The sequence below is a fragment of the Candoia aspera genome, chromosome 1 (genome assembly GCF_035149785.1).
Source record: "Candoia aspera isolate rCanAsp1 chromosome 1, rCanAsp1.hap2, whole genome shotgun sequence".
NCBI classification, from domain to species: Eukaryota; Metazoa; Chordata; class Lepidosauria; order Squamata; family Boidae; genus Candoia; species Candoia aspera.
The window spans coordinates 71,855,956-71,872,720 of NC_086153.1; the positions used below are offsets into that span (position 1 = coordinate 71,855,956).

General features: G+C 40.3%; 1 protein-coding gene across 1 annotated transcript in view; it reads right to left on the bottom strand.

The window, feature by feature from the left end:
- MTR (5-methyltetrahydrofolate-homocysteine methyltransferase) overlaps positions 1-16,765 on the bottom strand; it is a 72,560-nt gene that overhangs the window by 41,494 nt on the left and 14,301 nt on the right. The window contains exons 8-14 of the mRNA XM_063306396.1: positions 15,701-15,795; positions 11,157-11,257; positions 10,547-10,608; positions 8,566-8,633; positions 4,229-4,308; positions 1,088-1,200; positions 477-617 (exon numbers count right to left, since the gene is read on the bottom strand). Of these exons, the coding sequence (XP_063162466.1) occupies positions 477-617; positions 1,088-1,200; positions 4,229-4,308; positions 8,566-8,633; positions 10,547-10,608; positions 11,157-11,257; positions 15,701-15,795 (660 nt within the window). The remainder of the gene's footprint in view (positions 1-476; positions 618-1,087; positions 1,201-4,228; positions 4,309-8,565; positions 8,634-10,546; positions 10,609-11,156; positions 11,258-15,700; positions 15,796-16,765) is intronic.

The following is a 16,765-nucleotide window of genomic DNA, read 5'->3' on the forward strand; positions in this document are numbered from 1 at the left end:
TATTTAGTATTATTTACAGATTTGGAAATCCAGGAGTCAAGAACTAACTTCAAGAACCAGAGACATTCTTAGGAGAGCAAAGAGAGCAAAAGACTCAAGGGCCAGCACTTCCCTATGAAATGAAAACTCAGTGCTATATGAGAAGGACACCACAAAGGCTTTAACTGTATTGTAACTATCTGGACAGGCAAGGGGACAATAGTAGCCCAGATGCTTATAACTGGCCTTATGTACTTCATAGTTTCCAATATTACAGCAGTTCAGCCCAGTTCAGAAGAAGTGTGTTGTCTAAATACCATGAAAAGTTTATAATAATCTTTCTAATGCATTTCTTCTGATTCGCCACTTCCAGTTACCATTTTTCCAAACAGGCAACCTGCTGATGTGGTGGGATATGTTGCAGTCCTAAGACATGTAGAGAACACCAGACTCAGGAAAGCTGACTTATTAAAAGATTATCCAGTTAAATATATAACCTTGGCAATGTCAGGTTCCGAAGCAATGTAGTTGCAGAATTTGGCCATAGCACTTGGCCCATCTAACATTCCATCATCCATGTTGATATCCAGTATCTGAGCTCCCATCTCAACTTGAGCCTTGGCTACACACAAGGCTTCCTATGTTAAAGGAAAAAAAGACATCAATTCTAACTGAAATGCATCTAATTCTCTTCAGTTCCCCCTTTTTTTCTTACTGTTCTTTATCTGAATGGCTTTGTATTTACTTTGATTATATTGGTCTTATATTTGTTTCTGCATTTTTAGCAAGCTGGTTCTATTGTGTCTTAGGTCTTTCCATTACATTGTTTCCATTCTATAACCTGTAAAATGTCTAAGAGTTTATTTATTTACATTTAAAATATTCTGTACAATATTTTAGAAGCTGTCATTATGTTACACAGATCTGCTTGAACCTCTCACTTCTACATGAAAACTGCTCAAGATTGTGCTTCACACTGTACTAAAAAAAACAAAAAAGCTGTATTTATAAACTGTACCAAGTAGAAATTATGCATTCAAATTCTTAAATGGTAGGCCTATACAAAACTTCAATGCCAGTCCTGAAGCTTAAAGAAAGTTGAACTTACTTCATATTTGCCTGCCATTATAAGTTTAGCAAATTTCCTTGATCCTGCAACATTGCAGCGTTCACCAATGTTAACAAAGTTGGTGTACTTCCCGATCCTGAAGGGCTCCAGACCTTGAAAACAAGTTTTATGTATGACATACAGGGAGGGAAAAAGAATACTTCTCTGAAAAACCAGAATACACAATTTACTCCATCTACATGGAAGCTTTAGTTTTACGAAATGATCTCCTTATTTAAATGTTTTTAACAGAATGTTCCTGCTGGTCCATGTGGTCTGACTGGAGAAAAGGACCTTTAACTCCCCTTGCAACAATATAATGTGGTGATACAGCAGGGAAGTATAGCAGAATTCATTTTGCAAATAAACAGCAACTGCATAAAAGCATACCAGATCTAGATGGAATATTTTTGCAGCACTCTATGTCTATAGCAGACTTACAACAAATGGATGAATGAGCAAGGAAATGGCAAAAGAAATGCGATCCTTTCCCTTAAGACTCATTATTACACAAGTGGGTTGTCGTTGTTCTGGTGCCTTCAAGTCAGTGTTGACTCCTAGCGACTGTCTGGACAAGTCTGTGCAGTTTTCCAGAAGTGGTCTCCCAGTTTCTAGCCTGGTGCCTTAATTGCTACACCAAACTGGCTCTCTACATAAGCATACAGGAAATAGTTATTTTTACCCTAAACATATCCACCATTTTTACTGGGCAGTCCAAGATATAAATTCATTCTAATCATGCATGTTGAAAGAGAGGATCTCCATTAGTCCAGGAACTGGTCAGGGCATAAGAAGAGAAGCACGTATCAGACTCAGTGGCAGAAAAACACATGGCAAGCACCACTCTGCTACTAGAGAAAAATGCATTGCAGCAGAAAACTTGTCTTCTTCCCAGGTGATCTTTCAAAGCTGTAGAAAAATGTTCAATGTAGGAATCTCAAATGAGGTGAAGAAACAAGCATCTACAGATATGTATCACATCAAGAGGGCAAAAGAAGAGGTGCTGGGAAGTGTGTGTGTGAGAGAGTATGCATAATACTGCAACACCAACAGCCACAATTATTAACTTAGCATTGTACCCTTCCTCCAGTGAGCTCAGTAGAGTATAGAGGGACACTGTTTCAGCCTTAAAGTTAGCCAGGGTATTTTGTGAATGAATAAATCCAATCTTTGTCCACTACCATACATTTAATTATGCTTTTTCCACAGTCCCTGAGAACATAGGAAAACTGAGAACTAGTTCAAAATTAGCACTAAGTGAACTTTAATCCTATATGGCATTTCCCATTGACTCTAAAATCTCAAAATTCAGACAGGCTGCTACTGAAAGAAAGAAAAGGAAACCAAGGAGAATCAACATGTTAGCAGCCATTACTGTGAGCGCATGCAAAATTAGGGGAATGGTAAAATAACTGGTAAAAATAACTATTTCTATATGCTTATGTAGAGAGCCAGTTTGGTGTAGTGGTCAGGGCCGCAACTAGGGGGGGCAACCGGGGCATGTGCCCTGGACAGCGCGCTGGTGGGGCATCAAAATGTGTGGTGGGGGGGGCCAAAATGGGCGCAGAATCCATGTTTGCCCCAGGTGACACAGACCCTAGTTGCGGCCCTGGTAGTGGTTAAAGGCATCAGGCTAGAAACTGGGAGACTGAGAGTTCTAGTCCCACCTTAGGCACAAAGCCAGCTGGGTGACCATGGGTCACTCTCTCTTAGCCCTAGGAAGGGGGCAATGGCAAATCACCTGGAAAAGCCTCGCCAAGAGAACTGCAGGGACTTGTCCAGGCAGTCTCCAAGAATCAGACACAACTGAAAGGGTTTTTTAAAAAAGCATTTAATCAGTGATGGGACACTTCCTTTGCCTGCAGAAGATCTTAAGTGTAACCCTTAGTACTTCTGTCTAGTAAGGATCCCAAATCCCACGGTGCAGAAAGAGGCCTTTTTTTTTTTTGAGTCATGAGAGAACAAACTTGTTCCAGTCTGTGTAGGCAACAATGGAATCAAGAGATCAATGACTCAATAGAAGGCACAGGTTCAAATGGGAAAAAATCATATCCTGATACACTACCTCAGTCATAACAATTATATATGTTTTGTGGTAGCATCTGTTCTATCTGGAAAACACAGGCCATGCTGTTTATGTGAATCTTATTCCCTGGCATTCAGTCAGGCAAAAGGGCAAGGATATGTTCTCCACTGAAGGAGATGCCACTAGATGTGGGCAACAGCCTCAGCAACGTGGCAGAGACCCTTGTAGACAGGGAGGTGGAGAGCTTACTAGTAACAGAAAGCAAACAGTGGACACTCCAAAGATGTAAAAAACCTGCCGAAGTTTATTCTCCCCTCTCCCTTGAGCATTCAGGAACAGGGGATGAAAACAAAAACAGACTCTCTGGAGTCTCAGCAGTCCAAACAAAGAAATCAAAGTAACTCTTAAAATAAAATATTTAATCAAGGAAGTAAATGGGTCTGGCTGAGGCTTGTTCTCTTGTATTCACACAAACAGTCTCAATAAATCTTCCGGCCTCACTGTCAGCCTATTGACAACTCCTTACTTGAGCAGCCTCTGGCCCCTTCCTTCCCTCTGAGTAAGGCTTTGCAGCATGAGGAACCAGCTCAATCCTGGCCAGGCAGCACAGAAGGGTGGGGGTGTTTGTTCCTACAGGCCTGATAAGGGTATTCCAGCAGGTGCTTAATCTGTAGGCTTCTCTTTGCCCTCCTCTGGCATCTGCCCTCTCCCTCAATATTTTTCTCCAATCCCCATTTCCTCACAGCAGTCTTTGTGCTTAGCAAGCACCAAGTCTGCAGGCACTCATTGTCTGATGCTGTGGCTTACTCACAGGGAGCTGGTGCTTCCCCATTCTATAACGCTGTTATAAACTGGGTCAGCCAACTGGGCTCTGTCATCCATGAGCCCAATAAGTACAGCACAATAAAGATTCCCCCAAGAGCTGCCAGAAGTAGAATTAAAGGCTGTAAAATTAAAAATCCTCTTCACCTAATAGTTTCATCTAACACAAGGGTTACATGAGGGTTTCCTATAGCCTGTAGGTGTCTCAAGGAAAGAGTAAAGCAACCACAAAGAATGACAAGATATAATTAAGAGACCGTAGTTAAGGAAGTTTGGATATATTATTCTCTCACCTGACAGCAACATGTAGCCTTCTGAGAAAGAGGCAGGGGGGATACGAGGCTTGCATGCCTTTACTCCTTCAGCTATCTTCCTGCATTACAAAATAGTAAGGTAAGAGCACAGGACTCTGCAGGAAGGCATGAAGCTCTTCCATAAAACGCCAGAGGCAAACAGGCATTTATTTGTGTTTAACACTGTTTTCCAGTTCTCCCTTCTAAGCATCCTAGATAGAGTTTCAATCATATGTGCAGCGGTAAGTAGATTTCACAATCATATATATGCAGCATTTAACACATTAGTACTGTACAGAAAGCAGGACTTGGCAGGCTAAATAAAGATGAATAAAAAGGCAGAGCAAATTGCTTAGTCATTTTGTATTCATAAATGGAACGCTGCTTGGGATAGTTTCAGAAAAAATGATCATATAAGACAGAAATAACTTAGGAATGCTACAAAGCAACATGCCCTGTTCAAAACACCTTCTGCTCTCTAATCCCTTTTCAGCCTTTACTGCTTTTTGAGTTTGGCTCCTGAAGCAAATTAACTTAAAGAAGTTCATGGAAAGAAAGTGTCCCCGTTCCTCTCTCTCCTCTGAATTCACCTGAAACCCTTGAAAACATGAGGAAAAGAGATTCCTCATGAACCATCTAGAAGGCTAATCCTGAGAAAACAGATCATTTGCATCCTAAAATACATTGATTTAATTTAATTGTTTAGAGAGCCAGTTTGGTCTAGTGGTTAAGGCAACGGGCTAGAAACCAGGAGACTGAGAGTTCTAGTCCCACCTTAGGCATGAAAGCTGGCTGGTTGGCCTTGGGCCAGTCTCTCTCTCTCAGTCCAACCCACCTCATAGGGTTGTTGTTGTGGGGAAAATAGGAGGAAGAAGGAGTATTAGGTATGTTCACCACCTTGAGTTATTTATAAAAATAATAAAGGCGGGATAAAAATTAAATAAATGAATAAATTCAAAGAAATTTAGAGAAGTAGACCCTCCTGTGCATCCCATCCCCAGTATCAGCCCTGTACCAGATCCCACATTTTTGGAAGGGGACTCATTCTACAAGGGGGCACAAAGTTGGCTGAAGGAATGCGCACTTTCATTCTTCTGTCTTATCTTGGGCTCCAAAATACTGACAACTTATGTGTATTCAGGTATAGTCAACAAAAGAAGTAAATATGGTCTCCTAATATCTAATTACAATACTTGGATTACATTTTTTCATTTAAAAATTTGTCTAGTTCATCATTAAGACATACAGAATTTGCAACAAGCTGTTGCGACATACTTGCCTCTCCTTTCCTGATCAAAAGGAATGCATTAGTTTATTGTTCCAGTCACTCAGCTCTTTCTGCAGCATACTATAAGCTGTTAGGGTCATGAGAAAGGTGCTCACCTGGGTTTTGGGTGTAGCATCAGCTGCAATCCCAGAGCAAGAGTGAGTGAATGGCCTTGGTCATCCCAGAAACTATTGTAGTTTTCAGGGATGCTGCTCTGCAGATAACCAGAAGTGAGTTCCTGTTCATGAGGTTGGGCCTTAGGGATCAGATGGAATTGTAACCACTGTACCAGCCTCCTAGGCAACTGCTTCCCTATCTGAGTTGCTGGATGTTGTGGCCAGGCTGGCAATGGAACTTCTCAGGGTTATCGTCTTGGGGAACTTCAACCGGCCTTTCTTAGGTGTTAAATTGGAAGCAACATGGGAGTTCATACCTGACCAGATAATTGTGGGCCTGACATACATGAAGTGCCATACACTAGATTGGGGGTTTTTGCCTCAGGGCTATGGTAATGGAGCTGGTTTGCAATTTGGAGGTCCTCCTGGACATATGGCTCCCACAGGAGAAGCTAGTGGCAGCCATATCAGGACAGCCTTTGCACAATTTTGTACTGTGTGTCAATTACATCTGTTTCTGGATTGGCGCCCTGCTTGCAGTCATTCATAACTTAAGTCACATCCCAGTTGGGTTTCTATAAAGTGCTCCATACAAGCTGCCCGGAAGACCATCTAAAAATTGCAGATGGTCCAGAATATGGTGGCACTAGTAGCAACATGCCCTTTGGAACGAGCTCCCCCCCACCAAGGTTTGGGTAGCCCCATCTTCATTAGTATTTTGCAGAACCACGAAGACCTGGCAGTTCTCCCACGAACTGGCCCAGGATGGCAGATGAGCCATTTTGTGATGTATGATATTTTTATAAATTGTGTGTTGATTATGTTTCTGATTTTGTGGTTTGTTTTTGTATTGTGCTTCTTCTCTTTCCATTTTTTTTGTATGTCACCCAGAGCCACAGATTGTGAGAGGAATAGCCTTAAAAATCTTTGAAATAATAAATTTAGCTCTTTTCTACTTTCCCTCCCCATGTGACACTCATTTCAGACCTTCTAAGCAAGTTCAGTCCTCAATGACCTGCTGCTTTTTTAAAAAGAAAGTTACATTTTGTTTTGTTCATACTGAAATTGCCTTGAACATGCTAATATAGTTTTCCAGAGGTGCCATTAGTTCAATTTCTGTCAAGATGGAGGCACCAAATCATTCATTCAAATAAATAGATATCAATTTCTTTATATTGGATTACTTATTCACTGGGAACGCTACACATTCAAAAACTCAGAATATATAAAAGCATAATTATTCTTAGTTGCAAATCCATCCACTTTTTTCTTCTCATTCCCTGATGATTATCTATATTTAATGTGATCTTTCTTTTCTGTCACAAGGCTTTTAAAATTCAGCTCCATCACATTTTATTGCAAGAGAAAAATAACTAAGCTCTTGCCATTACAAATGAAGAAAAGTGCATCTCCCATTAATTCTACACTGGGTTTGCAGAAAAGGGTTTCACTAAAGTAGCCATAGCTAAACAAATATTTACTTGAATTAAATTAAATTAATCAGCAGTGCTATTATGTATTGACCAACCAGCAGATTCCACAATTGACATAACAGCTTCTTTGAAACCTGAAAAAAATACCTAGCTTAAGGCTAATGAAATAACTTTTCTGACAATTGCTGCTGTTAAGACTCATCATTGCAGCCTAAAGCTTCCTTTTCCCCTGGCTACTACAGAGTATTTCTTATAGTTGACCTGAGATCACAGCGAGGCAACATAATGCTCATGAGAATCAAAATGCCCATCAATATTTTTATTAACAGTCACAAAGCTAATTTTAAAGATATTTTATGTTTAAAAAAAATTAAGCAAAGTGCTACTCTGTAGAATTATTTTAATTTACAAGAATGCCTCTGCTCCATAAAACCCCAGAAATGGAGGATGGCTACTAGTGGCATGAAAAACACTTTCAAAATGAGTTGAAATTGAAATGCCCAGTTTTGAACTCAAAACAATTGTTTCACATTTGGAACAGGCTATTTCAGTCATTTTGGGAATGTTTTGAGATCAAAACAGAAATATTTCCAAAAAGATCTCAAGACTGCCTGTTTTAAATGCAATACAGCTTTTTCAAAAGAACACATTTCAAATTGCACCCTACTAGCTCCAGTTCAGTTCTTGTTTGGAAATGTACCTACCTACAAGCCAAACAAAGATAAATTAATATAAAATGCTAGAGATTATAGAGTGCTAAAGATAATGGCAGACAGCAACCTCACCAATTTACTCTCTAGTAACTAGATGTTTTGAGTCTTGCTATGCCCACTATAGTAGCCATTTTGTGAACAGCATGGATCCTAGCTATAACATGCTCTAAAATTTCCAAATGTGCCCACTTGTTAAAAAAACAGAGTCTATTCAACCCCCCAAAACACCATCTAGATGGGATGAAGAAACTTCAGTGCCTCATTCCACCACATACCAACTCAACATTAGTTGTACAAACTCCAAGGGTGAATAAGCTGATACCTCCAGAAGTTTTGATCTATAATTCTCATAAGTAATAGCTTATAGAAATTACAGATTATAACTTCTAAAGGACACCAGGTTACCAATCTTGAGGTAGAAGTCAACAACAGATGCCCTAGCCAAAGAAATGGATCAGATCCACCAGCCACCCACCAGCAGATTGTTCTATAAACAGTCTCGTGAACGTGACTTGCAGAGGTACACAGTGGATGTTGTCATGAAGAACTCCCCTTGAGTTTTCGCCACAGTGACCAGCAAGGCCTTCTTCAAGCCATTCCAAGAGAGGAAAAGGAAAAACGCAGCAACCACTGCTGCAAACTGTTCAACAGGGATATGCAAAAATCAGTGCCCATGTAACAATTACAAAGTCATCTTTCCACAAGCTAAAATATGTCTATTGTTATCAGGGACCCTAAACTGAACCATAATCAAAGACATTATCCTCAAACAGAGGTGATGTTGCTATTAATATATAGATGAAATTACCGGATATGTGCTGGAGTGGTCCCACAGCAGCCACCAACTATGTTGACCAAACCATCTAAGGCAAAATCCTGCAGATGAGGAAAAGCACTTTTCAGACATAATTGGGTTGAGAGCAGAATCACATCTGAAACATGCACAAGCTTTGCTAGAATTGTTCTTACTTACACACATCGCCTCTTTGCTAGTTACCAGCGTTACAAAGGAAGGCCAATTAGTACAGTACCATTTCCTTCAAAGCCCCATTGAAGGCTTAAATTCCATCTCAGATCAAGATACTTGTATGTAAACCTATTCCCTATTTTAAATTTCCTATGTCTCTGCCTCCAGAACATACTCCGAAACAGCCCATAAGACACAACTGAAGGTCAATTGACTGAGTCACACAAAACCCTCCTAGGATATCTGACCACCTTGTGAATCGTATGTCATCTAATGACGTAACATTCACAAGTTCTTTGTAGTCAACACCGAAGTGTCTTGGAATTGCAAAACATCCAGAAAGAGGAAAGCAAGATTACAGATTTATACTTACTTACTTAATTTGAAAATAACCCCCACTATAGTCAGGGACATCTGTTGGGGGTGGAGGAGTGTCAAAAAATCAAGATGGTGGCTGTAATTGCACAATTGAAGCCTTGGTCCTCTTTTAAATGCTTTGCCTGTGCAGTGCATATAAAAGGGGCAGGGCTTTAATCACATGATTTGCAGCCACCATCTTGATTTTCTGACACCCATCCCTGCAGACATATTTATGATTTGTAGGATTACTCATTAAAGCTCTCCCACCGTAATTCTAGGCATGTCTTCCAACTCATAAGTAACTATTATACCGTTGGGCAGTGTTGAGCTTCAGGGTTTAGTGGCTGTGGTCTAGACAGCAGATTTCCTGATGTTTTGCGTGCATCCGTGACTGGCAACTTCGGAGGCAGGGACTGACTGCTCCTGTCTTTATAGCTAGGTTGGTCCTTCCTTGATTGAAACTGTGGGAGACCCTCTCTTTTGCAAAGCTTGTTACCTGTCCTGGGTCACACCAAGATCACAAGGTCCACAGCCAGCAAACAACAGAGACTCTGCCCATAGCTTCAGTTGAGGAAATGACCAGCACAAGCCTGCCCAAAAGCACAACCAACCAAGAATCAGTTCCCAAAAATGAGCAAATCAGAAAGTTGCCTGGACAAGAACCCAATTAGGACTCAGCTGCTCAGAGTAACCAACCAGAATCCAGTACAAACAAAGAACTAATCAGGAATCAGCACTCCAAAAATGACCAATCAGAAGCTGGCACAAACAAAAAACCAATCAGGAACTAACACCACCAAAATGACCAATCAAGATCAGGCACAAGGAACCAATTGGAGACCAGCCCTCACCAACTGCATCAATCAGAAAGCAGCTCAGCTGAAGACCAATCAAAAGTCAGTTCCTGCTCAGTTGCCTGTGATGTTACACAGACCACCTTGCATCTGAAAATACCAGCCACAGTCGCCAGTGAAATGTCAGGAAATCTGCTGCGTAGACTACGGTCACTAACCCCTGAAGCCCAACGGATACCAGCCATGAAAGCTTACACCATTAAACCATTTTGATCTATGTAACTCCACACCTTATACTAGTAAAGGTAAAGGTAAAGGTTTCCCTTGACGTAAAGTCCAGTCGTGTCCGACTCTAGGGGGCGGTGCTCATCTCCGTTTCTAAGCCTTGGAGCCGGCGTTGTCATAGACACTTCCGGGTCATGTGGCCAGCATGACGACACGGAACGCCGTTACCTTCCCGCCGAAGCGGTACCTATTGATCTACTCACATTTGCATGTTTTCGAACTGCTAGGTTGGCAGGAGCTGGGACTAGCAACGGGAGCTCACCCCGCCGTGCGGTTTCGAACCGCCGACCTTCCGATCGGCAGCTCAGCGGTTTAATAAACTTTACCAATTTACATACAAAATTTTTCTGTAACAGGAAAGTTTCACAAGAAAATACTCCTACCTTAAGGTGCTTGGCAGTCACTTCAGGTGTTTCATCATAACCACCAAAGGTATTAGGAAGACCTGAATAAATGTATTCAATTCTTTAAACCGAGATAAGCGAGAAGAAAAATGCCTTGATTGCAGTCAATAAATACTATAAGATTTTGAACAAAACATCCTGCAAACATTTGAATTATTTGAAAGTAACTCTCTTATTAAAGTTTCTGCTTCAAAGTAATGTAACAGCAAACCTTTCACAAGCTGGCAAAGCAAGAACCAGCTTTTGTAAGGGGAACAGTTTAATTCTCTCAACAGTTATTCACAATTACATTTTTTTCCCAAAGAAAAACATTTGATCACAAATCTAAAACTAATAATATCTACACACCACATCTAGGATTTCAAACTTCTAACACTCTGTGACTTCCCTGTAATATGCCCATTTTGCTACAGACTAAGCCACTTAGTTTTAATGCTCACTGCTCCTGTCACATGGTAAGACCCCAAACAATGAAACATTTGCTTGATAAAACAAACAGCTAACAGAGCAAGCCCATTCTCCCCAAATTTTATAAATGGTCCACGTTTGACAGGATTGACAGACTAATCAGCATAGTATCTATGCATACCTGCATTGGGATAACAAATGATGTAAGCAGTCGTACACTTTCCAATTGTTTCAATGAAAGGTCTCATTTCAACTGCCCCCAAGGCACAGTTTAATCCAATGCTGCAAATACAGGAAAGAATCCAACAAAACTAAGTTTGTTTTAATTGCAGCATAAATTAAAACAAGGCTTAAAATCACAAAATCATACATTTGGAAGGAGCCATTGGGGACAACATGACCAACCCCTTGCCTATGCAGAAATCCAGTTTAAAGCATTCCTAACAGACAGTTGTTTAGCATCTACTTGAACTCAGCCAGCAAAAGGGTGTTTACTCATCACCGCTTAAGTATCTCATGGTCAAATTGCTGTTCAGACATAAATGTGCTAAACAATTTTCTACTGTAATGGGATCTAGATGTAGAGGGGAAAATATATGGTATATTGCGGTGGACTAAAACCAGTGATACCTAATTAAGGAACATTCAAGAATGCAGATGAGATTTACATAAACGGGAATATTTTGGGACCAGATGGAATTTTAGAGTATCTTTTTAAATGAACTTTGGTAAACTGTTGCACCCTCATTGCTTTATGGGAATCTGTTTAATTGACGGTTGTTTTTGTATACTGCTCTGGGCTCCTTTCAGAGAAGGGGTGATATAAAAATAAAATATGGAGGGATACCAGATTAAGTGCAGATACTAGCTTAAGATCTTTTAGCAAACACATCAATTTCAAACAGGGAACATTCTGAAAATAAGAGAGATCTTCCAGTAGTGTCAACTATACCATTAGAGTGAAACCTCATACACATTTTCCAATTTAACTGTATTTTGTAATTTCAGCCTTCAAGCCTAGAAGAAAGGTAACACCATCAGTAATTAGCTTCCTAGGCAGCAGCTGCTTGCTTAAATTGCCAAAGATTCATTATGCATAAAGCTAATTTAGTAACTAGTCATGAATAGTGACATAAGAATAAAGGTGAGAATATCCCTGAATTAGTAACAAAAATAAGTCTGTAGAAGATAATCCTATGCAAATCATTCTACCAGGCTCTGGATCCACATATCCATGTAGTTGCTTCAATGACCTCCTGAGGTTTTCTGCACATGGCTATACATGCCCAGAGATCACTTCCACCAAGAAAGCTGAGCAGCTGCAACTGCTCTGCAGCATCTGGAGAAACACTTCCCTCACAAGAAAATACACTGCTGATTATTTGCGTAGCTGCCCCGAAGACAGCTGTCTCCAGCTAGAGGCCCTCCAGAGATGTGAGTGTCAGCTCCCATAATTTCCCAGCCAGCATAGGTACTGCTCAGAATTCTGGGAGTTGAAGTCTCAGATGGGGGAGAGCTGCCCTAAATTATCAAATACAATTTGTTCTAACAGAAACTAATCTTGACCACCCTGAGAAGCTACATATAGGAAATAGGCATCTTCTTCACATTACCAAGGGGCATGATTCTTTAAAACTATAAAAACAGGGGGGAAACAATACTACCCAAGTATTGTTAACTGAAGAATGAAATCTTCCCTGTTTCTACAGCTGTAATTATAAAAGCCCAAGCAGCTCAGACATTTTAGGATGATTGAAGGATGAAAGTAAAGCTTTTCCCCATATGAAAATAAGTAAAATTGAATTAACTGCTTCAGTTCTTATGAGGCAGTAATTCCCTGCACCTGCCAGTACAGATTAAGCTTTAACAATCTCGCAGCAGGCTGTTATTGTGAGAACACACTTATTGAAGGAAGATTGAGGACAGATTGCAGTAAGACTGGTGGTGGTGTTTTTCACAAAAAAGAAAAGGGCTGTGGCCATACTGATACATAATGGTGCTTTACTCTCTGCAATGCAAACAATAAGAGATGTATTTCATTGTAGAAGATGATATTGCATCTTCTAAAAACAAAAAAAGTCATTTTATTATAGTGACTGTATCGTCTGAAAAAAATGTTCTGGTTAAAAATGGCAGTCCACGATAGATACTCCTTAACTATTTAAACCATCTCACTCTGATTCCTTACACTTTTCTGATAGTCAGTGGGAAGGTTTATGAAATCTTTGATTCAATTTTAGGCAGAGATTTTTCTCCTACGAAGTAGCAATCTTTGATTCAGTTAGCACTGAAGGCTGTATGAGCTCTGCTAAACAGAACTCACAGATCACTGCAAATGGCCTGCTGAGAGGTTCAGCTGTACAGTAGTTATCCACAGTACAGTATTGCATATACAGGTAGTCCTCACTTAACAACTGCCCCATTTAACAACCATTCAAAGTTACAATGGCGCTGAAAATGTAACTTTACAACTGGTCCTCACACTTACAATGGTCACAGCGCCCCCATGGTCACATGATCAAGATTTGGGCACTCTGCAACCAGCCGACATTTACAACTATTGCAGCATCCTGCAGTCACATGTTCACCATTTGCACACTTCACAGCCAGCTTCTGACAAGCAGAGTCAATGGAGAAGCCGGCAGTAAAATCACAAGTTTTGGTCGTGTGATGTCTCACTTAACTACCATGGGTGGCTGACTCAATGACTGTGGTGGAAGTGATGTCGTAAGTCCATCACAGTCAGGTGATATCTCGCTTAATGACCATGTCGCTTAGCAATGGAATTGCTGGTCCCAATTGTGGTCATTAAGCAAGGACTACCTGTACAATAATCTACCTAGAACAGCGGTCAGCAGAAAAGCCAGTAATTAAGCATAAGGAAAGTTCTATTATGCATTGGGGTTCTGTAGCAGCCTATGGGCACAGGAAACAGTAGAATAGATTCAGTATATCCTAGAGACTACTATCCATAGTCAGGAAAGAAACCGAAGCTGAAAAAAGATTAGATATTCCAGCAAAACAACATATCTTTAAATCAACCATGAACTATACATAAGAGAAAAAGATAATGGTTTTGGAATGGCTTTCACTGATCCCAGACTTGAATAGTACTGAGAAATCTGCTGGGAGATCTTAAACATGAAATTGAACACAAGGGGATGTAAGAATATTTTTGAACTAGAAGAGTTTTGCAAGTGAGAATGGGGAAAAGCATTCAAAAGCAAGAACAGAAAGACTCTTAACTGGCTAGAGGAAACATTGAGTTGTTTTTTCTAGCAAAGGATGCCATCCGACTATCACAAAGTAACGATGAGAAAGCTGTCCAAACTTCTTCACTTGTTGTATTCAATCTTTTCTCATTTTGAATCTGTAAACAACCACATTCAAATTTGCAGAAAGATGTCATGTTTAACTTTGTACCATGCAGAGGATGTGCAATTTTCTGCTCACTTAAGGATTTATTAAAACTTGCCATTTGACCAGAGATACCTCAGTTTTTGTATGCAGCTGTATATTCCCTTCTTAAATATATGCATAGCATCCACATTTCTGACTTTTTTCTACCATGATCCCTATCCAAATAGCTAACATTTTTAAAGTGAACTGGAGTAATTATAAAATTGGCTTACGCAGATTAATTGTATAAAAGGTCAATTATCTCTGCGCTGCTGCACAAAGGCATGTAATTATATAATCAGAAATAGGAAGGGTATACGGCTGCATGTCATTTAAACAGGATAAATAAAGCTGGATATGTCTTACTGCCCCATTACCCAACAAGATCTGGAGCCAAGGTAAGAAGGATCAAAGCTGCCATCCTTATCAAACCATAGATAAATACAATTCCATTCAATTCTGTTAAGTCATGGCTGATTTATAAGCTTCTACATTTTTCAACTCTGGCCAAAGCTCTCTTTTCACTTTAGGCTCTTCGCTGAGTTTCAGCATTCCATCTATCTGTCTCCTACCAGCCTCATCTGCTGAGCAACCTTGAAAGGTTGGCAAAAGAGGTTCATCTTCACAGATTTTCTAAACACTCATCTTGTTTTCTCCTCTTTGATCACCCACTTCCCAAAGACATAAAAACTGAGAGGAAGAAGTAAACTTGAACCTAGAACGGGTGCACTGCATCTGTGTAATGTGATGAATCTACTGCAATAGAGCTTCACATCAAGCATTTTCAAAGTTTGTCACACGTGACAAATTTTGCCAACCAGGGACAAACAAAGCAGCTGTTCTAATTTCCTCAGGTGATAAACCTAAAGTACTCATTTGTCTGGCAATACTTATTAACTCTTTTCAAGACGGCACAGACCGAAGGAGGAAAATTGTGCAGGTTCATTTGGAATCATATCCAGTGCACAAACTGCAGGGCCGAGGGAGAAAATCCCCAAGCAAAGCAAGATTACACAAGCAGATAGACAGTAGGTATATTGACCCCGAGTACTTGTAAGACAACACACTAGAAGAAAGGGCTGGCATGATTTGGTTTCCCCAGACAACCACCAGCATTTTCCTATGGAAAGGCATGCTTTGAAATTCATGACTTCTCCGAAAACAGCCAGTGATGTTAGACTGTGAATAGTGCAGTATGCAGCCAACGGCAGCAATTAACAACTCTGCAAGCTCCTTGCTGTGGAATCTCTTTTAGCAGACGGTTACAGAATGTATTGCAACTGCAAGGCTTATTGTAAAGGGAATCCAGGGTATCTGTTCTCTCACCAAAGGGGCTCGCTGTGAGATATGCTGATGACAAACGCTTCCCCAGTCTGGCCAGAGAGCGTACGACCACTCCTGTCAACAATGGTTCCCGATACCTAAAGACCACAAGGACAGTGGAGGGAAAACAACAACATTAAAAGCAGGGCAATAATAGATGCTAATGTGAAATTAACTTTAATGCTTCTGTGGAACCACTTCTGTCAAAAATATCAAAACACAAGATTGGTCTGGAAATGGATAGCTCCTTTTTCTACCCCACTTTTCTCCAACCAGCTGCCTTCCATTGCATTGGGGGGACCACAATAACTGACTGGGGGAGGCTGCTCCATCCAAAGAGCATAGGAGGGGGAATATTTTTATCTGTATTCAATAGACACTCAAAACCCAGCTGAATCTTCGTGATTTTGCTCAAATAGGGAGTTTTTTTGCAAAAACAGTCCATTCTTCTATAGCAGTATGAGAATGAGTCCTCCTCCTCATCTTCAACTTTTATTCTACTTATGAAACTTGACATTTTTCTGAACATTACAAGCTGACAAGCCTTTTTTAATTAGTGTTATATTTCTAATCCTGTATACGCTGTATATACTGTTCTCATTACCAAAGAATCTCCAAAACCACTTAAGATCTCCATGGAAATAACAACATACAGTGGAACCAAAAGCAGCAGCAATATCATTTCAACAGAATATCAAGTATTTATTCATTAAGCCTACCCAGCATGCTGTAAAAATACAACAAGCTTATAAAAGCAAAATGATTAGTTTTCTTGACATCCTTGTGCAAAAAATGCCCTCATGTGAGCCATCCAACAAAGTAATTTTAGGGATCAAGTGCCAAGGGCATGTTGAGAATATATGTGTTAAATATATATTCCTCCTTTAATTAATGATAGATGTTCCCTGATGGGATTATCATGTCCTAGCTTCAGGTCGCAAGGTGCAGAGGAGAGCCTACTGGACATCATAGCAATCCTCTCCAACAGCTGCCTCTCAGTGTGTTCTTCAAGCACGTTGGTCAATCAAGGGCAGCTGGAATGCAACTGCACTTCATCAAAAGCATCCA